General features: G+C 45.8%; 1 protein-coding gene across 2 annotated transcripts in view; it reads left to right on the top strand.

Moving 5' to 3' along the window:
* The window catches only part of Agpat4 (1-acylglycerol-3-phosphate O-acyltransferase 4), a 96,898-nt gene that overhangs the window by 14,947 nt on the left and 54,386 nt on the right, over positions 1–27,565 (top strand). For both annotated transcript variants that reach the window (XM_036169276.1, XM_036169275.1), the window contains exon 2: positions 19,033–19,294. In XM_036169276.1, coding sequence (XP_036025169.1) covers positions 19,117–19,294 — 178 coding nt within the window. In that variant the 5' untranslated portion in view covers positions 19,033–19,116. The remainder of the gene's footprint in view (positions 1–19,032; positions 19,295–27,565) is intronic.

Below are 27,565 nucleotides of genomic sequence, written 5' to 3'. Positions count from 1 at the left end.
CTGCTGTCTGACCATGAGACACCCAGCTTCACTGCCATGATGGCTGATAACACTGTGTGCTGTCTACTTGGAGAGCCTGGCAATCCCATTTGCAGGAAGTTCGTTTTCAGATAGAAAATCATGGGCCAGGGCAAAGGTGAATCCTGCTATCTTGACTTGTTTCTGGTGTCCCTACAAAGACACATCATTGTTTAAGGAGCAAGAGGACCTGATTTTCACCTGGAGCCACTGGTTCTTAGTCTTTGGGATGTCTTAGAGAGACGGGCAAAGTGCCACAAGCCCGGGGATGAGTAAAATGCCTGATCTCAAAACCTCTGGGGAGGCCAGGCAGTGGTGGCTCACACCTTTCATCCCAGCATTCGAGAGGCAGAGACAGGAGAATCTCTGTGAGTTTGAGGACAGCCTGGTCTACAGAGGAGTTCCAGGAGAGCCAGGGTTGTTACACAGAGAAACCCTGTCTCAAAACAAACAAATGAACAGTTTCAAAACCTCAGGAGTGTAAAGGCCAGAGAACTATTGTTCAGGTGTCCTGGACCATTCTGGGCCACCACTGCATACGCTAGAACTGAACCCCACTGAGTTAAGCTTGTCTGTGCCATTGCGACTGGTACTGGTGAGTCATTTGAGAAGACGCCATAGCAAGGGTGTTGTTTTTGTGGCAGCATTTGACAGACTGAGTCACCTCTTAACGGCTTGTGTGTATGATGGAAAAGCAGAGCTTGGAGGCCAGGCGCATCAAGAGCTCAGCTCCTATTTGCTTCCCCGAAAAACCAGACCATGGAACAAACCTGGCTTAGAACCTTCTGTTGCTCCCTCAATCCCTTGTACCCCACCAGTCCATCCTTCCTTAGAGCCCTGGGTCCAAACCACCAGCGGTCCAGACTCCAACTCTATAGTTTTGCCTTGACCAACTATTGCATGTCCATGAGCCAACTCCACAGTATTCTGGTTCAGCTTATATAGCAGGTATCTTTGGGGTCCACCATATTTCACATGGATTGGTGCTTGCTGCCTTTGCTGTGGTGAGCGTTACCACAGTGGGGGACGCTTTGTGTCTCATTCACTCATTCAGAAGGTCATATATATCTGGAATTGTTATAGTGCTCACCTCACTTAGTTTTACGGTCCTTATCTCTTATTCAAAGTTCTATTAGAAGCAAGTCCCATTCAGCTTGCCACTTTACCTCCACCTCAGCACTCTACACAGAAGACAAGCATTTCTGTAATGAGGGCGGAGAGGGACAATTAGAGCAACTTCCTCTACAAAGCCATGGCGGAGGTCATCAGACATGGGGAGCTTCAGACATGTTGTTGTTCCTTATTTGTTTGTGAGTTGGGGCCTCATGTAGTCCAGGCTGGCCTTGAACTTTTTATGTACCTAAAGATGACCTTGAACTGTTGTTCTCCCTGCTTGTACTTCCTGGGGCTGAGATGACAGCAGTATGGCACCATGTCCAAATATATAACAGTATGTTTTGGGTTTGACGCTGTAGGTAGACTTCTGGGGGAGTGGGAAGTCTCCTAGATATGAAATTAAAAAAGGGGACATCAGTGTTTGATTCCTATCTGGGGGTGAACTTAGCTCCTAGCCAATATGTTTGAACATATTTCTTCTCCATTATTTGCCACACACATACACCCCCACCCCCACCACTGATTCCACTAAGCAAAGCTTGTGGCAACTCCCCGTGACTCATCTTCTGACTTCTTCAGTATCCACTGAGTGCCACCATCGCTGGCCCCAGGGAGCTGACTCCAGAGACACTGGCTACCAGAAGTTGGCTTCCTCCCTGTCTTTTCACTCACATGTTTGAGTCCTGAAGTTTCTTGGGAGTTGGCAACCTGGTGAGTCTGGGGAATACAGTCACCCATTGCATCCCTTAGTGAGCACCATGGGCAACAGCAAGAAACTGAACGTCAGGTTTTCACGGCAGCCTTACATGAAGGAAGCAATCCTGTTGACCCACTCAGTTTTCCTTTGAAACGTCATGCCAAGCCTGGTTTTTCTCAATGGAGGCAAGCACCGCTTGGCACACAGGCCTCTGCTTGGCATGCTTTTGGATAAACTGTCTGCAGAGCCACAGCCTTTCCCACCTGCTGGCTGTGCTCAGAGCCAGTGTGATGTTGGATGCTCCAGATTCACAGATGCTGTGTCAGTGTAGGAAGTCCATTGTACTTGCAAAAGGTGCTTCGACAATTCTGACATCTGCCAGGGCCCATGCTATGCCATGGCTGAAGATGGACTGCCTTCTTCTGGTAATTGGAATTCCCTGAGTTCTTTCTGCTCAAGGCTTCACTCATTTCTTTGTTAAAATAATACAGTAAGCCATATCAACCGACTTTTCCATGTGGACCTAAGCTGCTTGTGATTATGGTTTGTCTTCTATAGGACCAATGTTGTGGGGTGTGTGTGTGTGTGTGTGTGTGTGTGTGTGTGTGTGTGTGTGTGGTCCAGAGGTTGACATCAGCCATTTCCTTGCTTGTTTCTCAACCTTAATTTTTTGAGACGGGTCTCTCAGTGAACCTGGGGAACATTCATCCCAGCAGACCAGCTGGCTAGCGAGCTCTGGGGGCCCATCTGTCTTCTCCTCTCCCTGGCACTGGGATAGCATGTACACACCGCTGTTTCTGCCTCTTACACGAATGCTGGGCTGTGGACTTGGCTTCCCCTGCCTGTGCATCTCTCACTGAGCCATCTTCTCATCACAGCTCCAGAGCATCTTGGGATCACATGTGATATCAGCTGTTTTAGCACTACCCTCAGGGCAGCAAAAATGGCCTGTGGTATGTTCTACCATTCAAGGAATCTGCTAAATGGTGTGAGCTATGGCCCTGTGTGTTCCCAGAGCCTCCAAGTTGCCAGGATTTGCTTTCTTAGAAACGGAGTTCTCAGAAGAGAGGGAACTGCCTGCCTCCAAAAACACTTGGCTTTCAGCACAGAGCCCAGGGCGGCTCTCATTCTGGCCAGTGGGCAATGATCTTTAATTAAATTACTATTAGCATAAGGCTTAGGGCCAAGACTTAAGAGAGGAAGTTCTAAGTCCTCTTGGTAAACCTCAGGATTTGCTAAATCATGCCTCTGAGAAGGGTCAAATGAAACAGTGCCCCGAGGTTCTGGAAGAATCCTTTCCCCCTCTGCCCTCTGCCTCTCAGTCATGCCTACTGGGAGCTGAAGGGGAGTACTGTCAAGCACACAGTAGGTGATCCATCCGTGTTAGTGAGGACTGCCTGTGGGTGCAGACATGCACACCATTAGCCGTTCTCAGTGTCCACACCCCCAACCCCCCCCCCCCCCCCCCCGCCACCCCCAGTCTTCCTATTATATATGTCTTCAGCAGTTTTATGAGTCAGGTAGCGGGACTGTGAAAGAGCAACCACGGCTCTGAGAGGTTTGGGGACAGACACCAGGGGAGTGGCTAAAGAAAGCAAGTCGGAGAACTTCCCCGGGCCTTCCTTCTTTACCTGTAAAATGTATACATAAACCATGGACGACAGATCCCACAGTCATCATCAAGTGATGACTACAAACCGGCTCATGGATTTTAAAATGTATTATGAGGGGTGGGAGAGGTTGGCCATCAGTAAGAGCACTGGCTGCTCTTGCAAAGGATCCAGGTTCAGTTCCCAGCAGCTCACAACCCCCTGTGACATCAGTCCTGGGGGATCCAATGCCCTTCTTAGTCCTGCAGGGATTGTACATACATGGTACACATATGTACATGCCCGCACACACCCATGCACACACACAATTAAGTAAATATTTTTAAACTCACTGTAAAGCTTTGAGCTTTAAAAAAATAAATATATTAACTAAATAGCAGATAATCTTGGAAAAATAATTGAGAAACCCAGAGAAGCATGAAGAAGGAAATGAATATGTCCCATGCGCTCACTAACATAGAATGCCCATGGAGTGTGCCTTCTTGAGAATAAACTGGTGGGGCAGTGGTGGCGCACACCTTTAGTCTCAGCACTGAGGAGGCAGAGGCAGGCAGATCTCTGTGAGTTCAAGGGCAGCCTGGTCTACAGAGGGAGTTCCAGGACAGCCAGAACTTCACAAAGAAACACTGTCTCTATAAACAAAAGAGAACACCACACACACACACACACACACACACACACACACACACACACACACAGAACAAAGAAGAGAGAAAGAAAGTAAACTGTTAATACATGGTAAAGTTGGAGCAGTACACATCAGAATACCATAGCGATTCCAGGCCCAGCATTTGTTACTGCATTGCCCATGACAGTGGGGGAAAAATGAAATTTTCAGTTTGCTGAAATCCTTCTAAAGAATATTCTGTTGCTGCTAAAATGACCAGAATGGGCGATGAGATGGCTCAGTAGTTAAATAAATTCCTGAGAGAGTATGAGGACCTCAGTTTGGATCCTTAGAATCCATGCACGTGTGGTGACCCACGTGGAATTCCAGCCTCAGAAGGAGAGGGAGGGGAACTCCCCAGAGCCCGCTGGCTAAGGAGGAGCCCTGGGTTTGATTGAGAAACCCTTTCTAATTGAGTACGGAGGAGGAGGAACAATCATAATAATTCTCAATGTCAATCTCGGATCTCACATGCACCCCCATACATGTGAAAAACACACACATACATATAGATACACACACACACACACACACATACACATACAGACACACATACACACACTCTGAAAAGGAAAATAAACATTAAAATAACTGGAACTGGATATGTGAAAAAGAACAGAAAACAGTGTTAACCATGGAAAAAGCAGGTCAGAAAAGTGAATATTTACTCATTTTCTGCAGGCTGAGAAATCTGCTTAAATATGGTGGAAAAAAAAATCACCATTCTTCCTTCATAGTAGGTTAAATCCTCCCAAAGCCCAAAACAAAAGCTAATACACTGATAAAAAAAAAAAAAAAAAGCTCACTTTAAATGTTGTAGGTCAGAGGTTGTTAAACATATAAAGAGCTTGGCTTTTGTTTTTTAAGATGGAGTCTCTCTCTGTAGCTCTGGCTGTTCTGGAACTCACTATGTAGACTAGGCTGGCCTCGAACTCACAGAGATCCTTCTGCTTCAGCCTGAGGAGGCAAGAGATAAATGAGAATGAAGAGCCAGAGTTCAGGGCCAGTCTGGGCTACATTTAGAAACATGTCTCAAAGAACAGAACAGAACAAAAAGTAATTTAAAAGCAAGATACAAGTTTTAAGATATATGATGAATTAGGGTGTTGATGTGCTGGTGAGGAGGTGAACAGTTACATCATCATAAAAAGTAATTTGACAGTGTTCACTGGGTACCTTAAAGTGATTGTTTCTTATACCTACAGGCACTAAGGAAATAGCCCAATAATCAGGGAGAAGAACAGCTTTGTGTCCACTGTTGCTGGAGAGCTTCTCTCCAGGTGCCACCAAGCCCCCGCAGTCCCATAACCCACATATAAAATAATCACTCAGATGCTTATATTACTTATAAACTGTATGGCTGTGGCAGACTTCTTGCTATCTACTTCTTCTATCTTAAATTAACCCATTTCTGTTCATCTATACTTTATCACATGGCTTGTGGCTTACTGGTACCTTACATCTCCCTTGTCATGGCGGCGGCTGGCAGGTCTCTCTTCCTCAGCCTTCTACTTCCCAGAATTCTCTTCTCTACTTGTCCCACCTATACTTCCTGCCTGGCTACTGGCCAATCAGCATTTTATTTACACAGAGTGATATCCACAATGTTGATCACTTCATTATTTATTCTTGAAAAACAAAACAGAAACAAAGCTAGGCATGGGAGGTGTAATCTTTTAGTTTCCAAACTGAAGCAGGAGGATCCCCCAAAGTTCAGGGCCAGCCTGGGCTACAAAGTGAGTTTCAGGTCACCCTGAGCTATAAGGCGAAACTCTGTCCCATAAAAGAAAAGAAGAGAGAAGAAAAGCATAACTACACCATAACAAAGCAATGAGGTAGGGATTCCCATAGCCCAGCGTGACTGCTACATGGACAGTTAGATGTTAGGGCCAAAGAAAGAACACTTGAAGTCGCTTACACACAAGATTGTAACACTGTTTTAAAACAAAGTCTCTTCAGCAGTGAGTTAGCTAGCAAAGAACAAAACAAAGCCTTCTATAATGTACTAAAAACTAGAAGAAGCCCAAATGAGGTTAGAGTGTTCCGGGTAGGTTTGGGTTCTCCATTTTAGAGCTTTACAAGTTTTCCTAGTGTGTGTGAATTACCATAATAATAGGGATAATTTCAAAGCGTTTGTGACTCAGTAAATGACTCATACAGTAGTACAGAAGTACAGAATCTCTCTGTTTTTACCAGATGGATTTGTATTTTAACGGAAAACTCCTTTTTAAAAGGATGAGTATGTCACCTGTGAGTTCCTCCATCTAGTATCTGGGGTTTAGGTAGCTCATCTGCCTTCATGTGACACTTGAGTCTGCTTGGTATATGGATTGGTACCTTTGCAGCATTGCCATGAAGAGGCTCTTTGTGCCACCCAGGAGGTGTGACGGGTTGGATGGCAACCCTGCAGGTTCATCTGCTGGCCTTTGGAAGTGGGGCACAAGATGAGGCCTCTGCCCTATGCTTGCTACAGTAGCAAAGGATGGACGGAGGGTCCACCTGTTCCTGCTGTTGATTTCAGGTTCTTCGGGCATTCAGAGTGGTCAGCACAGAAATTAATTACGTCACATCATCTAGAACTTGCGATTCAGTCCACGTTTATTGAGGATCTGTTTATTCTGTGAGAGGGGGAAGGGCAGGAGTCTGTTGGGTCTGATGTATGACCTGTTAAGTGTTTTGCATTGTTAGACGCAATGTCTCTCTGCAAACCTAGAGAAGGGCCCATGAGAACCACAAGTCTAATGTAATATGTGTATAAAACAACTGCCCAAATGTGAGACAATCGATTTAAAAAAATCTTAAATTACATTTAGTGTGTGTGTACACTACACAGAGGAACACCATATGGCCTATGCAGAGGTCAGAGGACAACTTGCGCCATGTGGGTCTCCAGGATCAAACTCGGGTCGTCCAGTTTAGTGGCAAATTCCTTTACCAGCTGTGCTATCTTTGGGGTCCAGAGCAATGGATTTTGTTTGATTTGGTTTTACTGATTTTTTTTTAAGTTAGCATACCAAATAATGACTTTTATCAGGTTGCTTCATACATCTGTATCAATGAATTTTTCAACTTAATGAATGAAACTCCAAAGACAGACAACCTAGTGAATGAATAAGCTTATCAATGAATAAGTGAGTGAGTGGGTGACTTAGGAATCCCATGCTGGGCTTCACGTAGAAACTGGTCCAACATCACCATTTCATGAAATGTCTGTATGGCTCCTGAGCTGTAGAACGGAAGAAAAGACAGGGAATGTGAAGGCCCTGGTTCATGCTTCGTCATCGCTATTAATATTGATGAAGCTTTTCGAGGAACAGCTAGTCCGCAGTGACCCCGAAAGCATCATTCAGACCTGAGTGCTTTGTGCTTGTGGCTGCGTTTCAGAGCTGTCTAGAAACAAGGGTACTGGAAGTCAACTTATTTCGGGCACTCACAGCCAGCAGTTCTGTCTCCAATAAATGATTCATGTCAGAGAAGCACCTAAGTGCATTTGTGTCCGAGGGAGACTCTTCAGCTCCATTATGCTTGAGTCTACTTGAGGAAATGGCCTGGGTTCCTTTGACATCCCTGTATGAAAATCAAAGTCAGACTATTTTTTTAAAGGTTGTTATATTGATCTCTCACTGATTCCACTGTCCTTACCAAAAAAAGAAAGATTGGCCCAGGCAGTCTCTCCGAGAATTCAGGAGTCAAGGGCGCCTCGCAAGCAGGGACAAGGAGAAAGAAGAGCCCAGCTGCTGGTATCTGAGAGGCAGAAGGGAAAGAACAGCCTATTTCCCGAGCTAACCTTTTCTGGGCAGAACTTCCCTGGGTCAGCCACTGAAGACAAGTTCCTGTGGCACTGTGGAACTATCACAACACTTTCCTTGGACTCTTCGTGTGGATATCTGCCACCCCACATACAAACACATGCTCATTTCCACGAACCCAAACATCTGGGGGCAGGGCATGTGGACAAGTGGCCCCCTACCTCATGTTCTGAGCCTTGAAACTAGCACTGATAGCAGGCTGTGCAGTCTGCCCACAGGGTTTTTGCCCAGCCTGGACCCATGGAAATAGACCATCTGGTAGAATCGGGATATGGGGAGGTCAGTGTTTTTGGGTGACAGATGAGGAAGCTGAGATTTGGCACAGATGCTCAAGAGTCAAAATGACATGCCCTGACTGTAGGGATTCACCTCTTCCTCTCTGCATATCATCCCACCATGTTTCTAGGTTTCCAGGCAGCACATGACAACACAAAGCACATCTTTCTTAGTGCTTTCTGGGACTTTTCACAAAGCTCGTTGGTATGTAGAATGTCTCCTGCCTGAGTGGCTTTGCTACTGGCCTCTGAGCTGTGGCTCCTCTCACTTCAGGTCTGAGAATTTATCCCCAACCCAGGGGCCTCCACGGGGCTGGAAGTTGGACCCCTCTCTATATAGTTCACCATCTCTGTTGGTTTCCAGCTATGCCGTGTGGCCAGAGATAACATTTTATCCTGTGTGAAATGGCAGTCCTAATGGAGCAGTTAGCCTGGACAGACTGGGTGGGTGGGACCAGAGCAGATGGAGACAGCTTACAAGGGATGGAGAGGACTGGTTTGGCTGCCTCTGGTGACTGGGATTGTCCCCCTGCCCTCCATAGTGTCCAGCCTGCCTATCCATCACAGAGTAGCAGGATATGGATATATATATATATATATATATTTGGTCTTGCTGAAGTCTAGTTAAGGATCACAGAGAACCTAAATGATTATGGCTAATGCCTTTCCCCATAGTCATTAAAAATGGGAGTAATGGGCTAGAGACATGACTCAGCATTTAAGAGCACTGGCCATTCTTGCAGAAGAACCAGGTTCAAGTCCCAGCACCCACATAGCTGCTCACGACTGTCTGTAACTCCTGTTCTAAGGCATCCCACACCCTCTTCTGGCCTTCAGATACCAGGTTCACATGATACATAGTCATATGTGCAGGCAAAACAGCCATACATATACAAAACAAATTAACTTAAAGAAAATACTAGATGATAAAATAACTTCAAGGAAATTCCCAACAAAGTTTTGAAATTTTCCCTAAGTCCTAATTTTAAGACAAGATGAGGAAAAATCTGACTAATCCGAATTGATGACCAGAGGCACAGAGGAAAAAATAGTAAGAAAAAGATCTTCTGAGTTGAGAATCCCTTGGCAGAAATGGTTGAGACCGCAAGAGTTTTGGATTTATGTTTTGTTTTTGGATTTTAGAAATATTTGTGTATATATCATGAGATGTCTCAGACATTGGACCCAAGTCTAAACTTGGCATTCATGTGTTTCATGTTTTTTACACATATAGCCTGAGGGTGATCTTAAATAATATTTTTAATAACTTTGTGTATGAACAGTTTCCTGGAGAGGCTTTGGGGCACTGATGCGTTTTGCGTTTAGATTTCCAGAGGAAATGCTTATATCCTATAGTTAAGTCACTTGGGGAACTGTAGGGAAGTAGAGGTGGAGTAAGAGAGGGAGGCCTGTAGCAGGGGTGAAGACAGAGGCAGAGGGTAGAGTTTGTCCTTTGTGGCTGCACTGCACCCTCTGTGTTGAGAAGGCTGTAGGTTGTAGCTCCGTTAAATTAATGTGGAAACCCGAGGCTCATTGATGCCATGCTAAGGTCACACAGTTAGCAGATGGGGCACTCCACGAATGTGTCTATCTGTAGCTCTGTCGAGGACCGTGTGGGAAGGACAGCAGTGGCCCCCAGCAAGGCTGCTGGCCCTGGCCATTGACAGCAAGGGTAGACCAGGAGGTAGTTGGTGGAGTAAACAAAGTTCTGTCTCCAGTGTCAAATGACAATGCCATCTCCTCATGCCTACCTCTCTAGTCCCAGAGATAGAGTGATCAGCCATTTCCCCTACTTTGATGGCTCCAGGGGAGGCTATGAGTACCTTTCATGTTCCTCAGCCTCCTTCATGGACCCACCGTCATAGGCTTATGACCTGTCAACTAAGGCCCCTATCAGATGGTGGTTGTCAAGATGATGAAGATCACAACAACCTTCAGTTCAAGTTCAGCATCTGCACCATTCCCTTCCTCTGTTTGAAATGTTTCCTTTATTAACTGACATCGTCTCATGCAAAGCAGGGACATGGAGACCGTCACCCATTTAGAAGATGACTTTTCCTTTCTGCATTTCAGGTTTTGGTTTTATGTTGTGGGAACTTATTAAATTTTTTTCTCCAATTTTTCATGGACTCAACGTATTTTAAAAATTTGCAGTCTAGGGTTGGGAGGTCGCTCAGTGGGTAAGATGTTTGCTGCTCAAACATAAGGGCCTTATGTTCGGCACCTGTATCAAAAGGTGGGCAAACAGCAGGTGCCTGTAACCTCAGCTCAGGGAGGGTGGAGAAGGGAGGATCCCAGGGTCTCACTGGCTGACTGTCTACTTAAGCAGGGGTTTCTGGTTCAGTACAAGACCCTATCTGTACAGAGACTTTCTGGGGGAGACATCCGACATGGACCTCTGGCCTCTGCAGGTACTCACACCCGTACACCACATGGTATACTTTCTTTTGAGCATCTTTTTAAATAGCTCTTGGCAGTGAGACCAGCCAACTGGATTCCACAGGTTGTGTGTAAACGCTGTAGTCAGCACCCTTTGAGGGGCAAGCCCTCAGTGAGGTGGGGAGAACAAGGTTGACCATGACATCCTGCCTGGAAGGAGGGCATGCCTGGGGTGCTCTGGGACTGAGCATCAAGGGTGGTAGCTCAACAACTCACCATCCCTCTACCTCAAACATGGGACCAGTGATGGGAATCCGGAGTGGTCCTGTGAGGTCATGTGAAGTTGCCCAGCTAGGACCTCTTGTCTTCAGGGAGTGTTACAGTGATTAAAGGCATGAGGCCTGGTCCAAATTTGGCCCTGCATCTACCCTCCATTTAACCTTTGCACTTGAGCTGGGCTATGGAAATCTGTTTGTCCACATGCAGTTGGAGGATGCCCCTCCCCTGGTGGCTCTGTGTGACCCATTTGTTGTACAGATCTGACCTCACCGGCTTCAGTTCAGAGAACCTGGGATGTAGCTTCAGGAGGCCCAGAGAGTGTTTAAGCACACTTCTTTACCTGCTTGGTAGCTCGTGGCTGTAATCACCGCACTGGGGAGGCTGAGACAGGAAGACTGTTCTGTACTTGAAGTCAGTCGGACTACTTAGTGAGCTCTTGAGCTACAGTGCAAGAGTCTGCTCAAAGAAAAAGAAAGGAAGGAAGGAAGGGAGGAAGAAAGGGTCCAGGGGACAGTTAAGCAAGTAGAGGTGACTGTCATATGTAAGTCTGACCAACCCTACCATCCCCGGACCCATGTACAAGTCGGAGAATCACCTCACAAACGTATCCTCTGATCTCCACATGCATAGTCATAATCTCCTCCCACCTCCATCTCTTTCTCTCCTCCTCCCCTCCCCCCATGTCCTCATGATAAAGAGAAAGGTCATCATTCTGCCTCTATTTTTTCTCGTGTTATCCATCTGTTTTCTGAGTTTTCGTTTCCTTGGATATGAAGCTCTTTATATTGACTTTTCTCCTGTAAGCATCTCTGAACTATTAAATATAAACAAAGATGTATATTTTCTGTGTCTTCTGTTTTTACCATCCTGTACTTAGATCCTGGAGAGGGATGAAGGGCTGTTCATTAGAGGACATAATGAAGTCCAGAGTGATTTATGGGCTCCATGGTTTGGCATTCTTTAATGGACATCACGTACCACACAGACAACTTGGACAGAGCCCTGGTCTATGAAATTTTAAAATAAGCTAATTTTATATAAGCGTCTGCCAAACCATTAGTCCATGATGAGATTTTAATTGAGGAATATTTTGGTTTAAGATGGTCCTGTGGACGGTTAAATCCAGTCTGAAACACTTTCTCTCTGTATTGTTTTTGGGACTTAGGCCAACTTCGTTGCAGAGATTCTGAAACCTAAACTTAGCCTATTTGTCAGGATGAAGTGGCTTGCTTGGGGCTGCACAGATTCCCTGCCATCTTTGCAGAGAATGACTAAACTCATCCAGCAGAAGTGCACCCGTAATCAGAATGCTCTATACCCCAAGATGACTTCACTCATTCTTCCCAGGATGGCACCAGTCCCCTCCCCATTGCCCCTGGTTGCTCTCTGCCCCACAGACCACAAATACTGGCCTAGAAACTGAATTTGTCAACTGTCCCCACTGTAGCTGCTACTGCCATTGCCAGCCACAGAAGCGGCACTTGTGCTCATGTATCTGGTCACTCGGGTCTCCTCGAGGACCTTTCTTGCAGGTTGTGGAAGGGGTTGGGAAGGACCTGGTAACTTACCTTTGCCCATTCTTCCTTGGGTTACCTTGGGCCAGGCTCCAGGCAAGGTGGCTTGCACAAGCATGGTGTGCATGTATGTGTGAGGTGAGTGTACACCTAAGTGGGATGTGAGGTATATGTGGATAAGTATGTATGCGCATGTGTGTTTGATGTGTACATTTCCGTAGTGTGTGAGTGCATGTATATATGGGATGCATTGTGTATGTATGCTAAGATATCTGTCTGCTCTTAACATTCCGGTTAGGCCTTTGGTTGTTCTTTTTATATTTGATTTCAGAATTGTAATTCTGTATAATTTTGTGCTCTTTGTCATTTAATATCATAATGAAAATTTACCCTTCTCACTAAATCTGCTGTAGGACAGTTACTTTTCTCCTTGAGATGGATCACCAGGGGTTGGTCTGATAGATCAAGTAGTGTGAAGATGTGTAGGGCCCTGCACGTGCTTGATTGCAAAGAAAACAAGTGCGTTTGTATCCCATGGAAGCTATTCGTCCCACGGGCCTGCAGTTCTTCAGCATGGAGCATTGTAGTTACAGAGAAACAAGCTTTGTTTGAATGCAGCCTTCAGCTTCTTTGTTCGCTCTGTGTGTGTTTTGTACAGTGCTCTGGATTTGGAGGTGCTGAGCTTCTCAGATGGTTGTAATGTTGGTGCTCAGTTGCCATGGAACCTACTTTTGGCAATTCTTTTCTTCTTTTCTTTTTTGTTTTTGTTTTCTGAGACAGGGTTTCTCTGTGTCGCTCTGGCTATCCTGAAACTTGCTCTGGAGACCCAGCTGGCTTCGAACGCAGATCCTCCTGCCTTTGCCTCCCAAGTGCTGGGATTAAAGGCGTGCCCCATTATTGCCCAACCAAGTTCAGCAATTCTTAGGTTTGTTTACTTAGAACACAGGAAGAGATTTGGCCTCTACAAATTTGGCCTGGTTGGGTGCTATGAGCTATAGCATGAGCTATAGATAGATAGATGATATATAAATAAATAGATAGATAGATAGATAGATAGATAGATAGATAGATAGATAGATAAATGATGGGTGGGTGGATGATTTTAAACTGTTGAGTCCTAAGTCTAGTTTGGACTTGGCCTCTCCTCCTGAGTATGGTTGTCCTCCTGCTTTCTCCGTATCCACAGATCCCTGGATGAGGCAGAGTGTGTAGGTCTCCTATTTGTTTAAGCTATGTCTCTGTTTAGAGAAGAGTACAGTTGGAACTCTCCTGGGTGGAGTCTGTCTGTGTCTCCATCAATACAGCTAGGCTGCAAATGGACCTGTCTGTTTTAGCATTGTAACATGTCAAGAATAGAAAGGCCGTGTGTCTGTGTGTACACTTGTGTAGCTCAGTGTCTGTAAGCTCCATGTTAGGTGTGCTACCTAAGAAATCCAGTGAGTCGGTGGCTTCTGCTGGTTTGCACTTTAGTGTAAGAGTATCAGCTCATGAAAGAGAAGAAGTCATGTGAATTTTATAAAATTTTATTTATTTTTATTTTATATGAATGGTTTCTCTCTCTCTCTCTCTCTCTCTCTCTCTCTCTCTCTCTCTCTCTGTGTGTGTGTGTGTGTGTGTGAGTGTGTGTGTGTGTGTGTGTTGTGCATACAGTGACTGCAGAGGCCAGGAGAAGGCATCAGAATCTCTAGTATGGGAGTTACAGATGCTTGAGAGCCCCCCATGTGTGTGCTGGGACTTGAACCCAGGTCCTCTGTAGGAACAGCTAGTGTTCTTAACCATGGAGCCGTCTTACCTGTCTGGTCGTTAGAGTATTTGAGGAGCATCATCTCCCATCCCAAGTCCCCGCCAGGAAGCACAGATGAGAATGAAAGCATGGAGAACGGGCAACATGACCTGCTTCAAGATACACTGAGGAGACACCAGCGTCTAAGTAAGATGGACGGAGAATCTAACTAAGAGGAGGAAGACAGTCCGCCCTCAGCCCACAACTTTCTCAGAAACACCACACTACTCTGTCTTAGCCACTTCCTCCTTGCTTGCTTGCTTTATTGGAAGTGAGAGAACTTCCTTGTTGTAGTATCGCGCTCGTATCTCAGACATGCTATCCTCTTCACCCTCACAACCTCCTGGGTTAGACGGAGCCACTCTGATTTCACAGAGAGAAACTGACAGACCATGAAGTGGCCAAGCTCGAATGCGGGTCTGAGCTGCCAGGTTCAGGTACTGGTTTACAGTGCCCTGTGCCACGGTGCCCTGTTCACTCTGTGGGACTGGGGTTCTCAGTGACCCCGGCTCCTTCCCATTCCAGCATTTCCCTTGGTACTGACCGGTGGATGATCCCTCCTTTCTTTCTTCTTAGTCAATAAGCCCTGTGCTTTTCCTCCCCCGTAGACATGGAGTTGTTCCCTTCTTCACCCTGCATGCTGGTCATTGGCCACACCAACCTCCAAGAGCAGAGCTGTGACAGGGGTCAGTCAAGTTCTGGTCCCACAGGACAGGTCTCCTTCTCATGGCAGACAAAAACAATAAATCACAGAACTAAGCCATAACTCTTCTAGTAGTCAAGCCACTATTAGTAGATGGCTGTGGATGGACATAGAGTAGAGGTGAGTTCTATCTCTTTGTCTCTATCTACCTATCTATCTATCTATCTATCTATCTGTCTATCTATCTATCTATCTATCTATCTATCTATCTATCTATCTATCATCTGCCACCTCTCTCCTTACAGTTCTTCCTGCTGATTCATATATGGGGAAACTGATGGCCGAGGAGGTTAAGCCGCTGTCACTGTGTTGATCACATGCATCATTACTTACAAAGTTACAACTTAGAATCAGCATCATAGTTATGTGTTGACCCCTGAATCCTGTGAGTTATTGCTTGGATATTCTCAGGAGTAGTGTGCAAATCTGTCACACTCTTGCCTCATAAGAAAATAAACTACAGCAGTCACTTCACTGCGATGATTTCCCACTTATAGTCTAAGGACTTCCAAGATGAAAAAAATAGGCAAAGTATCTTACAATGTTTTCTCTCTAGCTATTCTCATCTCTGTTTAGATATTTATACCATCTTTTCTCAGCCTGATGTGAAATTGGCTAATTGCCACATTTGGAAGAGAAAGTTCTTTTTAATTCAGAATGGCAAGTCCCCCAAGCTTCCATCTGGAATTAACATTTACACCATCTTTTCCACATCAGACACACCTGATAACCTCTCTAATGCTATAGTGCATTCTCTCTCTCTCTCTCTCTCTCTCTCTCTCTCTCTCTCTCTCTCTCTCTCTCTCCTTCCCTCCTCTCTGTCTTTCACATTGTTCTTCAGGTGATTCCCTGACTTAATTTGTTTTTACATCTAAGTTTGATAAATTCTGTATTAGGTTATTTTCTATCTGTATAACAAATACTAGAACCTGGATGATGTATCAAGAAAAAAGATCTCCCTAATTTTCGGTTCTGGGGGTTCTGCTTCTCCTTGGATTTTGGTTGTCTTAGTCAGGGTTTCTATTGCTGCGATGAAACACCATGACCAAAATGTAAGTTGGGGAGGAAAGAAAGGGTTTATTTGGCTTCCTTTTCCATATTGCTGTTCGTCATCAAAGGAAGTCTTTCATCCCAGCACTCGGGAGGCAGAGGCAGGCAGATCTCTGTGAGTTTGAGGCCAGCTTGGGCTATAGATCGTGATCCAGGAAAGGTGCAAAGCTACACAAGAAAACAAACAAACAAAACAAAAACCAAACAACAAAAAACAAAAATTGGAGTAGCCACTAGATCATAGCTACCAAATCCAAGCTACCCAGGGAAACCCCCAAGTCTTCACCTATACCTTAACACACGTAAGAACATATGTGGCCAATCACAACCCAACCCAGAGAAGCTAAGGCCTCCCTGATTCCTCTTAGGATGTGTCTATATGTGTGACGAAACTTGACATCACTGGCACCATGTTAGACGCTGGCTAGTGTGCCAGAAGAGAAGGTTTACCAGAGTGTGTAGTAGTTCTTGGAATTTAACAGTGGGGAAAGGAAACTTGGTTCCTGACATTGAGCAGGACAGTGAGAAGGCCAACATTTAATCCCTATACATCACTTACCAGCAATTTCCTTTTCTGAGTGCCCAGTCCTCAAGGCAAGGGATTTGTCAAATTCTCACAATGTTAGACCCCCAAAGCCCAATGAAGACTTAAACTTGTGCCCAGATTGTTTTGATGCTATTTGTGGTTCATGCAGGAACAGTGAATAAGTTCCTGGGTTGTTCAACATTTAATTGCTAATGTCGCCAGGCTGTAGTCTGTGTAAGGTACCTCTGGGTATGTTGTAGCATGAATCCTAATTGGTCTCAATGAAAACCTGGAGCCAGATTTCGGGGTAAATGCTGTAAGATCAGAGAGACAAAGGAACAAGCCACAGCCACCTCTCACCTCACCAACTCCTCAGCCAAAAGGAACCTGAGCTCCGGTCTCCTCCTGCCTTATAGCCATATCACTTCCTGTCTCTACCTCCCTAGTGCTGGGATTAAAGGCATGAGATCCCAAGGGCTGGGATTAAATGTGTGTGCCACCACTGCCTCCCCTGCCTGGCCTCAATGGCTAACTAGTGTCTGGGCTTTGAACTCCAATCATCAGGCAAGCTTTACATCTTAGATCACAAACAAAATATCACCACAGTATGTGGTCACTGAAGTCAAGTTAAAGAAGAGCAAGCTGCTAGTTTCATGCTGTAGTACCAAAGAGAAAGGGGTGGGGTGTGTTGAAACCATGGAGGGAGTTTCACAGGCTGGAAATGTCTGGGTGTGGGAAGGACCAAGATGCAAGGTTAGAGATTACAACCCGGAAGCCAGAGTGGAGCACCTGTGACCCTGAGGATGGGCCATGTCTGCTATGCCAAGCTGACTACTAAGAAATTGGGCCTGCTCTCCCCATACATTTCTCTCCTCCCAGAAAGGTTTGGGAATTGCATAGGATTGCAGGTACCTCCCTGAAATCCTTAGTGAGTATCAGCATTCCTCCTGTGCCCTTACTCACTGTCAAGGGCATCTTAAAGTCAGAACAGGTGACCTAAGATTGAGTCCCTGCTTCCATCTCCACCCCCACCCCTACTCCCGAGTGTCCTTTGTGACTGAACTTCACTGCAGGCCACTCTGTCTTTTGCCCTTTGGGAAATGAGTGAGTCGCTTCTCAGAGAAGAGTTCTGAGTCTGGGCAAATGCCCTCCTCACAACCTAGGGGCAGAACAGCCCAGACAGGTGCAGGGCAGAGAGACTGGAGCCCTAAAATCAACTATCAATTGCCATAACCTTAAATCACCACCCAGCCTGGGAACTGCCCCATTCCTTGCTCTGAAAAAACGGTTCAGTTCGTAGAGTCTTTGCCTTGCATGCCTGAAGCCCGGGGATTCATCCCCAGAACTGCATAAATCTGGTGAGGTGGCACACACCCATAATCCCAGCGTTCAGGAGGTGGGGGCAGGAGGGTCAGGAGTTCAAGGTCACCATTCTTGGCTACTGGGTGAGTTTGAGGTCAGCCTGGGGTAGATGAGACCCTGTCCAAAAACAAAAGCGTCAACTTGTGGCATTCCTGGGAGTCTAGGATAAGCTAATAGATGTGACAGTCCACAGATCGGTCATCTTTTGCATGATAACAAATGAACGATTTTACCCTCTGCCAACTGCGTGGAAGTTTCTTCTAAAGCTTGAGGCTTTTCTAGGCAGTCTGCAGTCATCTTGGCTCCTAGGAGAAGCGAGCCTGCCTCCACCCTTTCTTTCAAGGCCCTTTCTGCTGAACTGTGAGGTCATTTCATTTATTTTGTTCCAGATCTGGAGGCTGGCTAATAGCCCCATGATGAGTCTGGCCTCTCTGGGCAGGCTGAGTTTCTTTCTGGGGTGGGTACGCACATATCTGCACACATTATATATATGAATGACATTACAACCATACATTGAAGATTGGCATAAGGTACTAGGAGAGAAGATAAGCTCCACAGTCCCAATTAGGACATCAGGCAACTTAATGGCAGATTGAGTTGTCCACTGGAGTAAATGGGAACTAGTCTAAGGCACTTGAGGGTAGAGCCAAGCCCAGCTGTGTCCCTGAATGTCATCTGGGATAATCTTGAGTTCAGGGAAGTTGGGGTTGGGGATTTAGCTCAGTGGTAGAGCGCTTGCCTAGCAAGCACAAGGCCCTGGGTTTGGTCCTCAGTTCCGAAGTGGGGGAACAAAGAGTTCAGGGAAGTCCTGCCAGCAGGGAGTGGTGAAGTCAGGTAGGTCCATGGGAAAGCAAGCAGAGGGAGATGGGGAAGGGTTGGATAGTGCTGTGTGGCCTGAAGAGGGCCCCGAGGAGGGGCCACTCCGTGAGTCTGGGAGTCTATGCCACCATGGCTGCTGTTTGAACGGTGACTTGAATGACCTTGGTCTAGTCACTCCACTTTTCCAGGCCTGGTTCCTTACCCCTTATAAAGGTACCAACCCCAAAGGCTGCTGGGAGGATCCAAGGGAAGATTGCCCGATCAGGGCCTAGACTGGGCCAGATAGGAAGGAAGACTGTACTGATGCCCGCTAAAGAACAATCATTCAACTTTTACCTTCCAGCCTACCTTCTTCCTGCAAGTGTGTTAGCTGGAATCTGAAGCACACCATGCTTTTCCTAACGTCTAACATTCATGTGTTTCAGACACTCTCCTGAGCCCCGGATCTTTCTCCCTTCTGGAGCTATCCCACCATACACATTTCCCTATTTTGAGAACCCCCTCACGTCATGGACCTCATCGGGCTGCTGAAATCCCAGTTTCTATGTCACCTGGTCTTCTGCTACGTGTTCATCGCCTCGGGGCTCATCGTCAATGCCATCCAGCTGTGTACACTGGTCCTCTGGCCCATCGACAAGCAGCTGTTCCGCAAGATCAACGGCAGACTGTGCTACTGCATCTCCAGCCGTAAGACCTGTGCCCTTTGTTCGTGCTTGCTTCTTCCCTGAGATGGGAGGCTCATCACACACGTTCGCTAGGCTGGGCTGCTGTGTCTCGTTCGTTCTTGGTTGCTTTAGATCTGAGATGCCCATTTTTGTCCCCATTCTACAAAAAAATAAAATATAAAAAAAAAAAATTATCCTGCCACTGAGAAATGCCAGTAGCACAAAGCTGTTCAGCTGTGAAGGGCGAACTGGGGGAAGCAAATATGCGCTCTATAGCCACTTCTCCCACTCTCCTTCTCAGAAGTGAGTGGTCCGTTTTTTGCTTAGTTAGTTATCCTGATGGAAACGGTATTAAGGTATGGCTGGTGTATACCCGAGAGCAGGGGACTCTCTCTGGGTGTGTGGGTAGATACACAGTTCACATGCAGCATTGGTTTGGTTTGGTTTGCAGGGCTGGAGGTCAAGTATATATACATCTTTAAAAACTAAATGGCCGCCTTTAATCCCAGCACTCGGGAGACAGAGCCAGGTGGATCTTTGTGAGTTCGAGGCCAGCCTGGTCTACAGAGTGAGTTCCAGGAAAGGCACAAAGCTGCACAGAGAAACCCTGTCTTGAAAAACAAAAACAAACTAAAACTAAATGGCAACATACCATTGTTCTCTTCCTTATTTTGTTTTTCTCTTCTTATTTTTGTGATCATCATAGACATATGTGGAGTTGTAGGAGATAAAACAGTGAAGTCCCAAATTCCCTACAGGGTGATGTAAGAGAAAAAAGGGATAAACTTGACTCTACACCCGAGCACCTTGTACTGGTTCCCATTAACTGCAGGTAGTTGTATTAGTCAGGGATCTCTAGAGGAAAAGAACTGAGAGAATGAGTGTATATATATCTCCACTCTAGTAAGTCTAATAACTTATTCACTCTAGTAAGTCACATATATGCCTATATATGGCATACACACACACACACACACACACACACACACACACACACACACACACACACACACACATACATGTGATCTGAGTAGCTTACAGGCTGTGGGCCAGCTAGTCCAGTAATGGCTGTTTCTCAATGGAAGTTTCAAGATTCCAATAGTTGTCCAGTCCATGAGGCTGGAAGTCTCAATTGTCTTCAGTGTGTGCCAGACTCCCCAAGAAGTAGGCTCTAGGCCCTGATGCCAGGGAAGGAATGCTCAGCAACAGGACAGAGGAACTTGCCAGTGAGAACAAGGGCAAGCAAGCCAAGAGCAAAAGCTTCCTTCTTCCATGGCCTTTATATAGGCTGTCATGAGATGCGTGGCCTGCATTTAGGATGGGTCTTCCCACCTCAAAAGATCTGGATTTAAGGTAGGTCTTTCTATCTTAAAAGATTCAGATAACTAAAAATCCCTCACAGGTGTGTCTAGCCACTTGGGTTTATAGTTGATTCCAGACTTAGTCAAGTTGAGAACCAAGATTAGTTAGCCCTATCGTGGTAGATAGATCATTGGAGTACAGTATTGTAGCCAGGAAACTAATGTTCATATAACCCACCAAACATGCTTAGCTTTCTTCATGTTGTGTGTGTACACACGTGTATGCACATATGTGTGTCTGTGCATACTTGTGTGTGTGTGTGTGTGTATGTGTTTATGCTAAGCTGTTGAAACATAACTCATTTGGCAGAGCTTTCACATTGAAAGCAAGGTATCAGTATATTGCAACATCTAGTGGTGAGTTCTGTTGCTGATAATTATTCCCTAAACTAGAAAGTAGTTTCATTATCAATTTTATATATATATATATATATATATATATATATATATATATATATATATATATATATATATGACTGAAAAAGATATTCAAACTATGGCCTCTTTCATTCCAACTAAGCCATGAAAATATCTGTGTAACCTTAGATTATGGCCAAGAGACAGAACTATTATCTTTCTGAAACAAAGAACAATGAGGTTAAACTTAAACATGCATCTTAAAAAACAGCAAGTCCTCTACTGGTGGTTTTTATTTTGCTTTTGTTTTTGAGACAGGTGTCACTATATAATTCAACTAGCTTCGAACTTGGTAATCCTCCTTCCCTGACTCTTGAATGTTGGGATTCCAGCCATGTGTTACCATGCCCAGCTTTATAGTCTTACCTTTTCAACTTTATTATCGTCCAGTGCATGTGTACCTGTGTGCACATTTGTGCCTGTGAGTATAGATGCCCATGGAGGCCAGAAGACTCCATCAGAGTCCCTGGAACTGGAGTTACAGGTGGTTATGAGTCTTCTAACATAGGTGCTGGGAACTGAACTCCAGTCCTCTGCAAGAGCTGGAGTATACCCTCTTGATAACTGCACCATCTACCCAGCCCCATATACTTTTGATTGACACAATGACCATATGTTTGTACGGTCTATGCAGTGCCTTGTTACACATATACAAAGCAGGGGAGCAGGCACATCCATCATCTCGCACACTTTTTACTCCTTTGTGGTGGGAACATTTCAGCTCCTCTTTGCACACTATACACTCACCCAATACACAATCTTTGTGCTTCTCCTACTGTGCCATTACACCGCCTCTACAAGTACACCCACGTGGAGAAGCTTATAAGCTTGCTACAGTGCCATTTCCAAATTCTGCTTTTGATGTGTGTGCCCCTTGTCTGGAGACCCATGTCAACAAAATGTTTCCTCTCCGCTTTCTTCTAGTAACTTTATAGTTTCTGGTCTCACATTTAAGCCTCCACTCTGAGTTGATTCTGTACATGGCGAGAGGTGTGTTCTTTCATTCTCCTGCCTTTGGACACCCAGTTTTCCCAATACCAGTATCTAGGAGACTGTTTTCTCCGATGTATGCCTTGGTTGCCAGTCCGTGCTGTAAATATGGTTTTCTTCTCGGGGTCTCTGTTCAGTTCTCTTGGTGCCGGGGTCTATCCTAGGCCAGCACTCTGCTGCTTTAGTTCGGTGGCTTTGTGGAATGTTTGAAGTCAGGCTGTACCCGTGTGCTCACAATTGTCCCTTTGCCCCTTGGCTCACAATTGCTTTGGCTATGGAGAGTCTCTTGTGGCTCCATACAAATTTTATGAGTGAGTATTTTGTTTGTTTGTTTTCCATTTCTGAGAAGAATGCCAGTGGTATCTGTTAGGGGTTGTATTACATCTATGGATTCCATTTGGGTAGTATGGACCTTTTAACAATGTTAATTCTTTCGTGCACACAGAATGTCTTTCTCTGTGTGTGCACACACGTGTGTGTGCCCCCTCTAACTTTTCTTCCCTCTTTGGGGGTGCTGAATGAAGGCCTCAGGCCTGACACGTAAGCACTGCGCCACTTAGATGCACCCTCAGCCCCCTCCTCCATTTGTTTAACCAGGGGTTTGTGGTTTTCATTGTAGAGATCACATGATTCCTGGGCTAGATTTTTTCCTAAGAGTTATGATTTCTTGGTTCTTGTGTGTGAGATGGCTTTCTGAGTCCCACCCCACCCCCAGCAGTTTCACTATGGAGGTGCAATGCTGCTGATTTTTATGTGTCAGTTTTGTGTCTTACAACCTGATTGTTTGTTTGTCTGTCTACTGAGGTGTTTGGTTTGTTTTTGGTGGAGCCTTTAGTTTTTCTCTATATCTAAAATCATGTCATCTGTGAACAGGGATAATTAGCCCCTCCTTTTTCCTAGATGCCATGAGTCTTCTCTCACTGCCCTAGGTGAGACTTCCAATACTAACGTGGAGTGGTGAATGTAGATTACCCATTCTTGACCTAGAGGAAAGAATCGCAGCCTCATGGAAGTTGTTGGCTGAGGTTCTGTGTTCACTGAGGCACATTCCTTCCATGTATAGTTGGGGTGGGAGGAGTTTAATCAGGGGGCGATACACTGATGGCCAGAGTGGTTTCCTATCTCTGTGTCTGAGCTGGGAAGGTGTCTTTGCAGAACCTTTCTATAGGGCTACAGGTGTGGGGGGAGGGGATAGGCAGCCTGCTCAGCAGGGGCTTCCTGTCTGCTTCCTGGTGTCTGGGTTTGCCCAGAAGCTCAAGGAAGGCTAGATAACTTCCAGGCCATGGGATGGTGAGTGGTCCAGCTTGACTACCTCCCAGGACACATGATAGATCAAGCTCTTCCTGGCAAGCTGACTAGCTGTTCCCAAGGTTCAAAGATGGGTAAGCGGGACCATCTGTCTACTCCCCAGGTGTCTCTGTGGGCTGAGCTGCTTAGGAGGCATCTCAGTTGCTTCCTGGGGGAAAAGTGTGGGTAGACACAACCACCTGCCTGCTTTCCCAGGGGGGTGCCGTGGACTGAGCTACTTAGGATGGCAGCCTGTTGCTTCCTGTGGCATGGGAGTGTAGCAGGGCCACCTGGCTGGTTTAAGAGCCAAGATGAAGTAGGTGGAGACAGCTGCCAGGTTGCTTCACAGAACCCCTGCTGGGCATGTCTCAAGATGGTGTTTTGTAGCATGGATCCCGGTCAGGCATGGTATATGGCAGGCTGTCCTGTAGAGCCATGTAGCTGTATAGCACAGGTTGCAGGATCTGCAAAGACTGCATGCCCCCCCCCCCCCGCCCCCCAGCAGGCAAGCTCTCAGTGTCTATGTCTGGAGGCTGTTTGCTCACTGAGCAGTCCCTCTTGCTTTAGGGACAACCTCTGGGATGTATGGAAGAAAGGCGTTAGTCAACTCAGTCCTTTTATAAGTCAATGCGTGGCCCTGATCTGTGCACCCTACATCTCCACAGGACTCTGGGGTTCTGCCTGACACAGTGAGAATAGCTGTTTGATACTTGTTTCCCTCCTTGGTTGCAGAGAGAAACACTTCCAGCACTTGTAGTCAGCCATCTTGCAATCCCATCATCCTTTATGTGCCATATTTTGTAAATTTCAAAAGTACTTATGAGGGAAAAACATGACAGCCACATCTTTACTCAGGATTCCCTTTACCGGCTCAGAGTTCCCAAGTACATCTGATACTATTTCTGATGCTTGATGATTGTATTGGAGGGATTTTACATATATGTCAGGAACGTTCACAGAATCGTAAGACTAGGAGTCTTTAATCCATTGCCTCTGGCTTATTGGATACAAACACCCATTTAGCCCAGTACCACGTGGTGTGCCTTCCTAGGCCACCTTTATTTGGTTCTGGTATTAAGGCATCTACAGTGGTGTAGAAAGAGGACATCTTTGTCAGTGCCCAGCAGAGTAAGAAGTAGGTGGAACTATGCCTGTGTGAAGAGGGAAGGATTTGCATCATTAAGGGAGAGAAGTTAGCTGACTGAGATGAATATTATATTTTTAAAAATAATTTTCTACACTGCAGCAGGGGAGAGGCTACCTTTATAAAAGCAGGTTTATCAAAGCAATGCTGGTTGTATTTTTTTTTAATAAAAATATATTTAGTGGTCTTGCATATACTTCAGGTGGTTCCAAAATCTGTCAGTTTGAAGTTTGAGACTGTATCTGTTTGCACTGTCATAAGCCCTGTCCAAATTTCAAACAGATGGCTAAGAGTCAGGCTTTTCAGTTGGAGTTAGAAGTCAGCAGCGAGGTTCAGGCTCACATCTAAGAGCGGGATTACTTGTGGAGATATTTGGAGGAGACTTTCACATACTCATTTCTGGTGGAAATTAAAATAAGTCACAATTTAATAAGAAAGATGAATCTTTTTCTCATTACAAATAAAACCAAAATATTCAGAACAAATTCCAAATGAAACTCCAGAATTAACTATTTGAGACGATTGGCATTTCAGGGCTGAGTGAAGAAGTTAAGGCTAAACAGTCTAAATATACTCACAGGCTCTGTCCCTATTTCCCCAAGACACTGCTCATGGGCTTCAGGTCATTAGCAGTGCAGTCATTTATACAGTGGTGTGCATGGAAAGGGGGTGGGTTCTCTGTGAGGAACCAGTGTGGTTCCTGGGGACAGAGAATGTGGTCTCAGGGGTTCCATCTGATGCATCTGATTAGGAACTGTGCCCCATCTCCACGGCACCCCTTAGCTGGTATCCCAGTGTTAAAGAGCAGAATTGGCTTTTAACCTATCTTGTTTTCCCAGCTTTCCCTGATTGAAAAACTGCAAAATGTTTCCTAAGTTGCGTACAGTCAGACTGGAGATATAGCTCAGTGGGTAGGGTGCTTGCCTAGCATGGGTTAGATCCTGGGCACTCATGTAAATCAGATGTGGTGATGCTTGAGTTCAAGGTCATCTTCAGCTACAAAGCTGGTTTGAAATTAGCCTAGGATGTTGTGGAATATTACTAGGAAAGATGTGTTACATTTGTTTATGTTGTGGACTATTACTTTAACTGTATAAAGATGCGTTACATTTGTTTGTGCTGCATTTGTTTAATTATGTAAAAAGATGTGTTGCATTTGTTTCACCTTGCTTGCCTAAGGCACCTGATTGGTAGAATAAAAAGCTCAACAGCCAATAGCTAGGCAGGAGAGGGATAGACGGGACTGGTGGGCAGAGAGAATAAGTCTGGGAGAAATCTGTGTTTGAGAGAAAGAGAGAAGAAGAAAGAGAACAAGGAAGAAAGACAGGGAGAGGCCTGAGGTCAGGCAGCCACCAGCTAGCTAGACACAAAAGAGTAGGACATACAGAAAGAAAGGTAAAAAGCCCTGAGGAAGCAAAACATAGATAAAGAGAACAGATTAAAATAAGAGCTAAGCTAATGCCGAGCATTCAAAACCAACAAGTCTCTGTGTCATGATTTGGGAGGTGATTGGTGGCCCCAAAGAAAAAGTCTGGTACACTAGGGTACGTGAGATTTGTCTCAAAAATAAACCAATAGGTAAATAAGTGAATTTTAAGATGGCATTGAGAACCTGTTGCAAGGGGCAGGAGCTTCAGGAGCCTAGGTAAGCATGTGTGTCTTTTTCTTCCCATTATGACTTGTTACCTGGGCAACTTTGAAAACTCTGTGTGTTTGATATATAGAGGATGGGATAGAATTGACCAAGAGTCCCGTGCTTCTGAGATAGTGTTTTCATTTGTCCTTGTTGTGTTGGTCACAGGAAGGTATTTATATCCCTTCTGTACCCCAGCCCGAGCTCCCACCCCCACCCCACCCCCACCCCCCACCCCCCAGGCCACTTGCCCAGTGTTTGCAGTTGGCTGGTTGGCAGTGGCTAAGCACTTGAGGAGCAAGCTCCAGATAATCACTTAAGCACTTGCATGGGTTCGTCTTGGGACAGGCCGATTCACTTGCCTCACAAGTAAGTTGTGTCTCAGGGAGGTGTAGCAGGCCTGGGAGAAGCTGTCCTGCTCCTGTCTGAAGGGGGTGGTCAAGGCTTGGTGCCTTGTCAATCACAGCCTCAATAAGGGCCGTCCATCATGGAAAGCTCCTGTGGGGGCTGAAGACATTGGGATGGTGGTACTGATGCAGGGGGTCCAAGAGAGATGACCATAGGAAATGTCAGTTCTTGTCCTCCCGAGGGAAGTAGATTTTTCACCCGGTCCAGGCCCCCACATGCAGATTTTAAAGCAATCCCATCTTCAGGCTGAGTGGAGGACTGGCGGCCCTGTTCCCCCCCTGGGTCATCTTACTGTCACTGTGCGAATTCACCGGGAACTTCTGCAGCCGCCGCAAGATGAGGGTTTTGGAAGAGAAGCAGCCTGTGGCCCACGGACTAAAATTCTGGATGAGAGGAGCTCAGTTCCTGTACTCCTCGGAGACAGCCGTGGTGGCCGCTGTTTCTGTCCCCCTGTCCCCTCCTCCCTCAATGTGGGACTGTTGACCTTTCCCACCCTGAGACCAGCAGGTAGGGCCTCCATTTTCTGCCATGTTGAAAAGGATGTGTGGCTGCCAAGGCCCTGCCAGGGTAGACCTGAGTCTGAACTTCCTCTTCCTCACTGACTAACAGCTCCTTGTGCATTGAATACAGCAAATTGCAACACAAAACATTTCTTTCTTTCTTTCTTTTTTTTTCCCCAGTAAGGATTTCACTTCCTGCTTCATCTAGGGAACTCTTAGGAGGAAGGGCAGATGGCAGGCTCAGGATCTGTGTACTGGGGCCATTGAGGTAGAGACAGGACCAGGGTGATAAGGTGGGTGAAGGACCTGCACTTTGTCATGTTGCTGATGTGTGAATTCTGGGCGTGGCTAGTGCTTACAAAACTAATACAGCTCCCCAGGACCTCCGACTTTTCTGATCTGAGGAAGTGGAAATCAACTAAAAGTGGTTGCTTCCTCAAGCTTATTAACAGACACCAGACAAACAGTCGCCCTAGGAGGCCAGGCCCAGGCCTTGCACAAGCAGACACTATCGAGTGTGGTGATGTGTAGGGTTAGTGACAAAGATCATCTG

This window comes from Onychomys torridus, chromosome 19 (assembly GCF_903995425.1).
Source record: "Onychomys torridus chromosome 19, mOncTor1.1, whole genome shotgun sequence".
Taxonomy (NCBI): domain Eukaryota; kingdom Metazoa; phylum Chordata; class Mammalia; order Rodentia; family Cricetidae; genus Onychomys; species Onychomys torridus.
The sequence above is the reverse complement of the archived record's forward strand: the minus strand, read 5'-3'. Positions and strand labels throughout refer to the sequence as shown.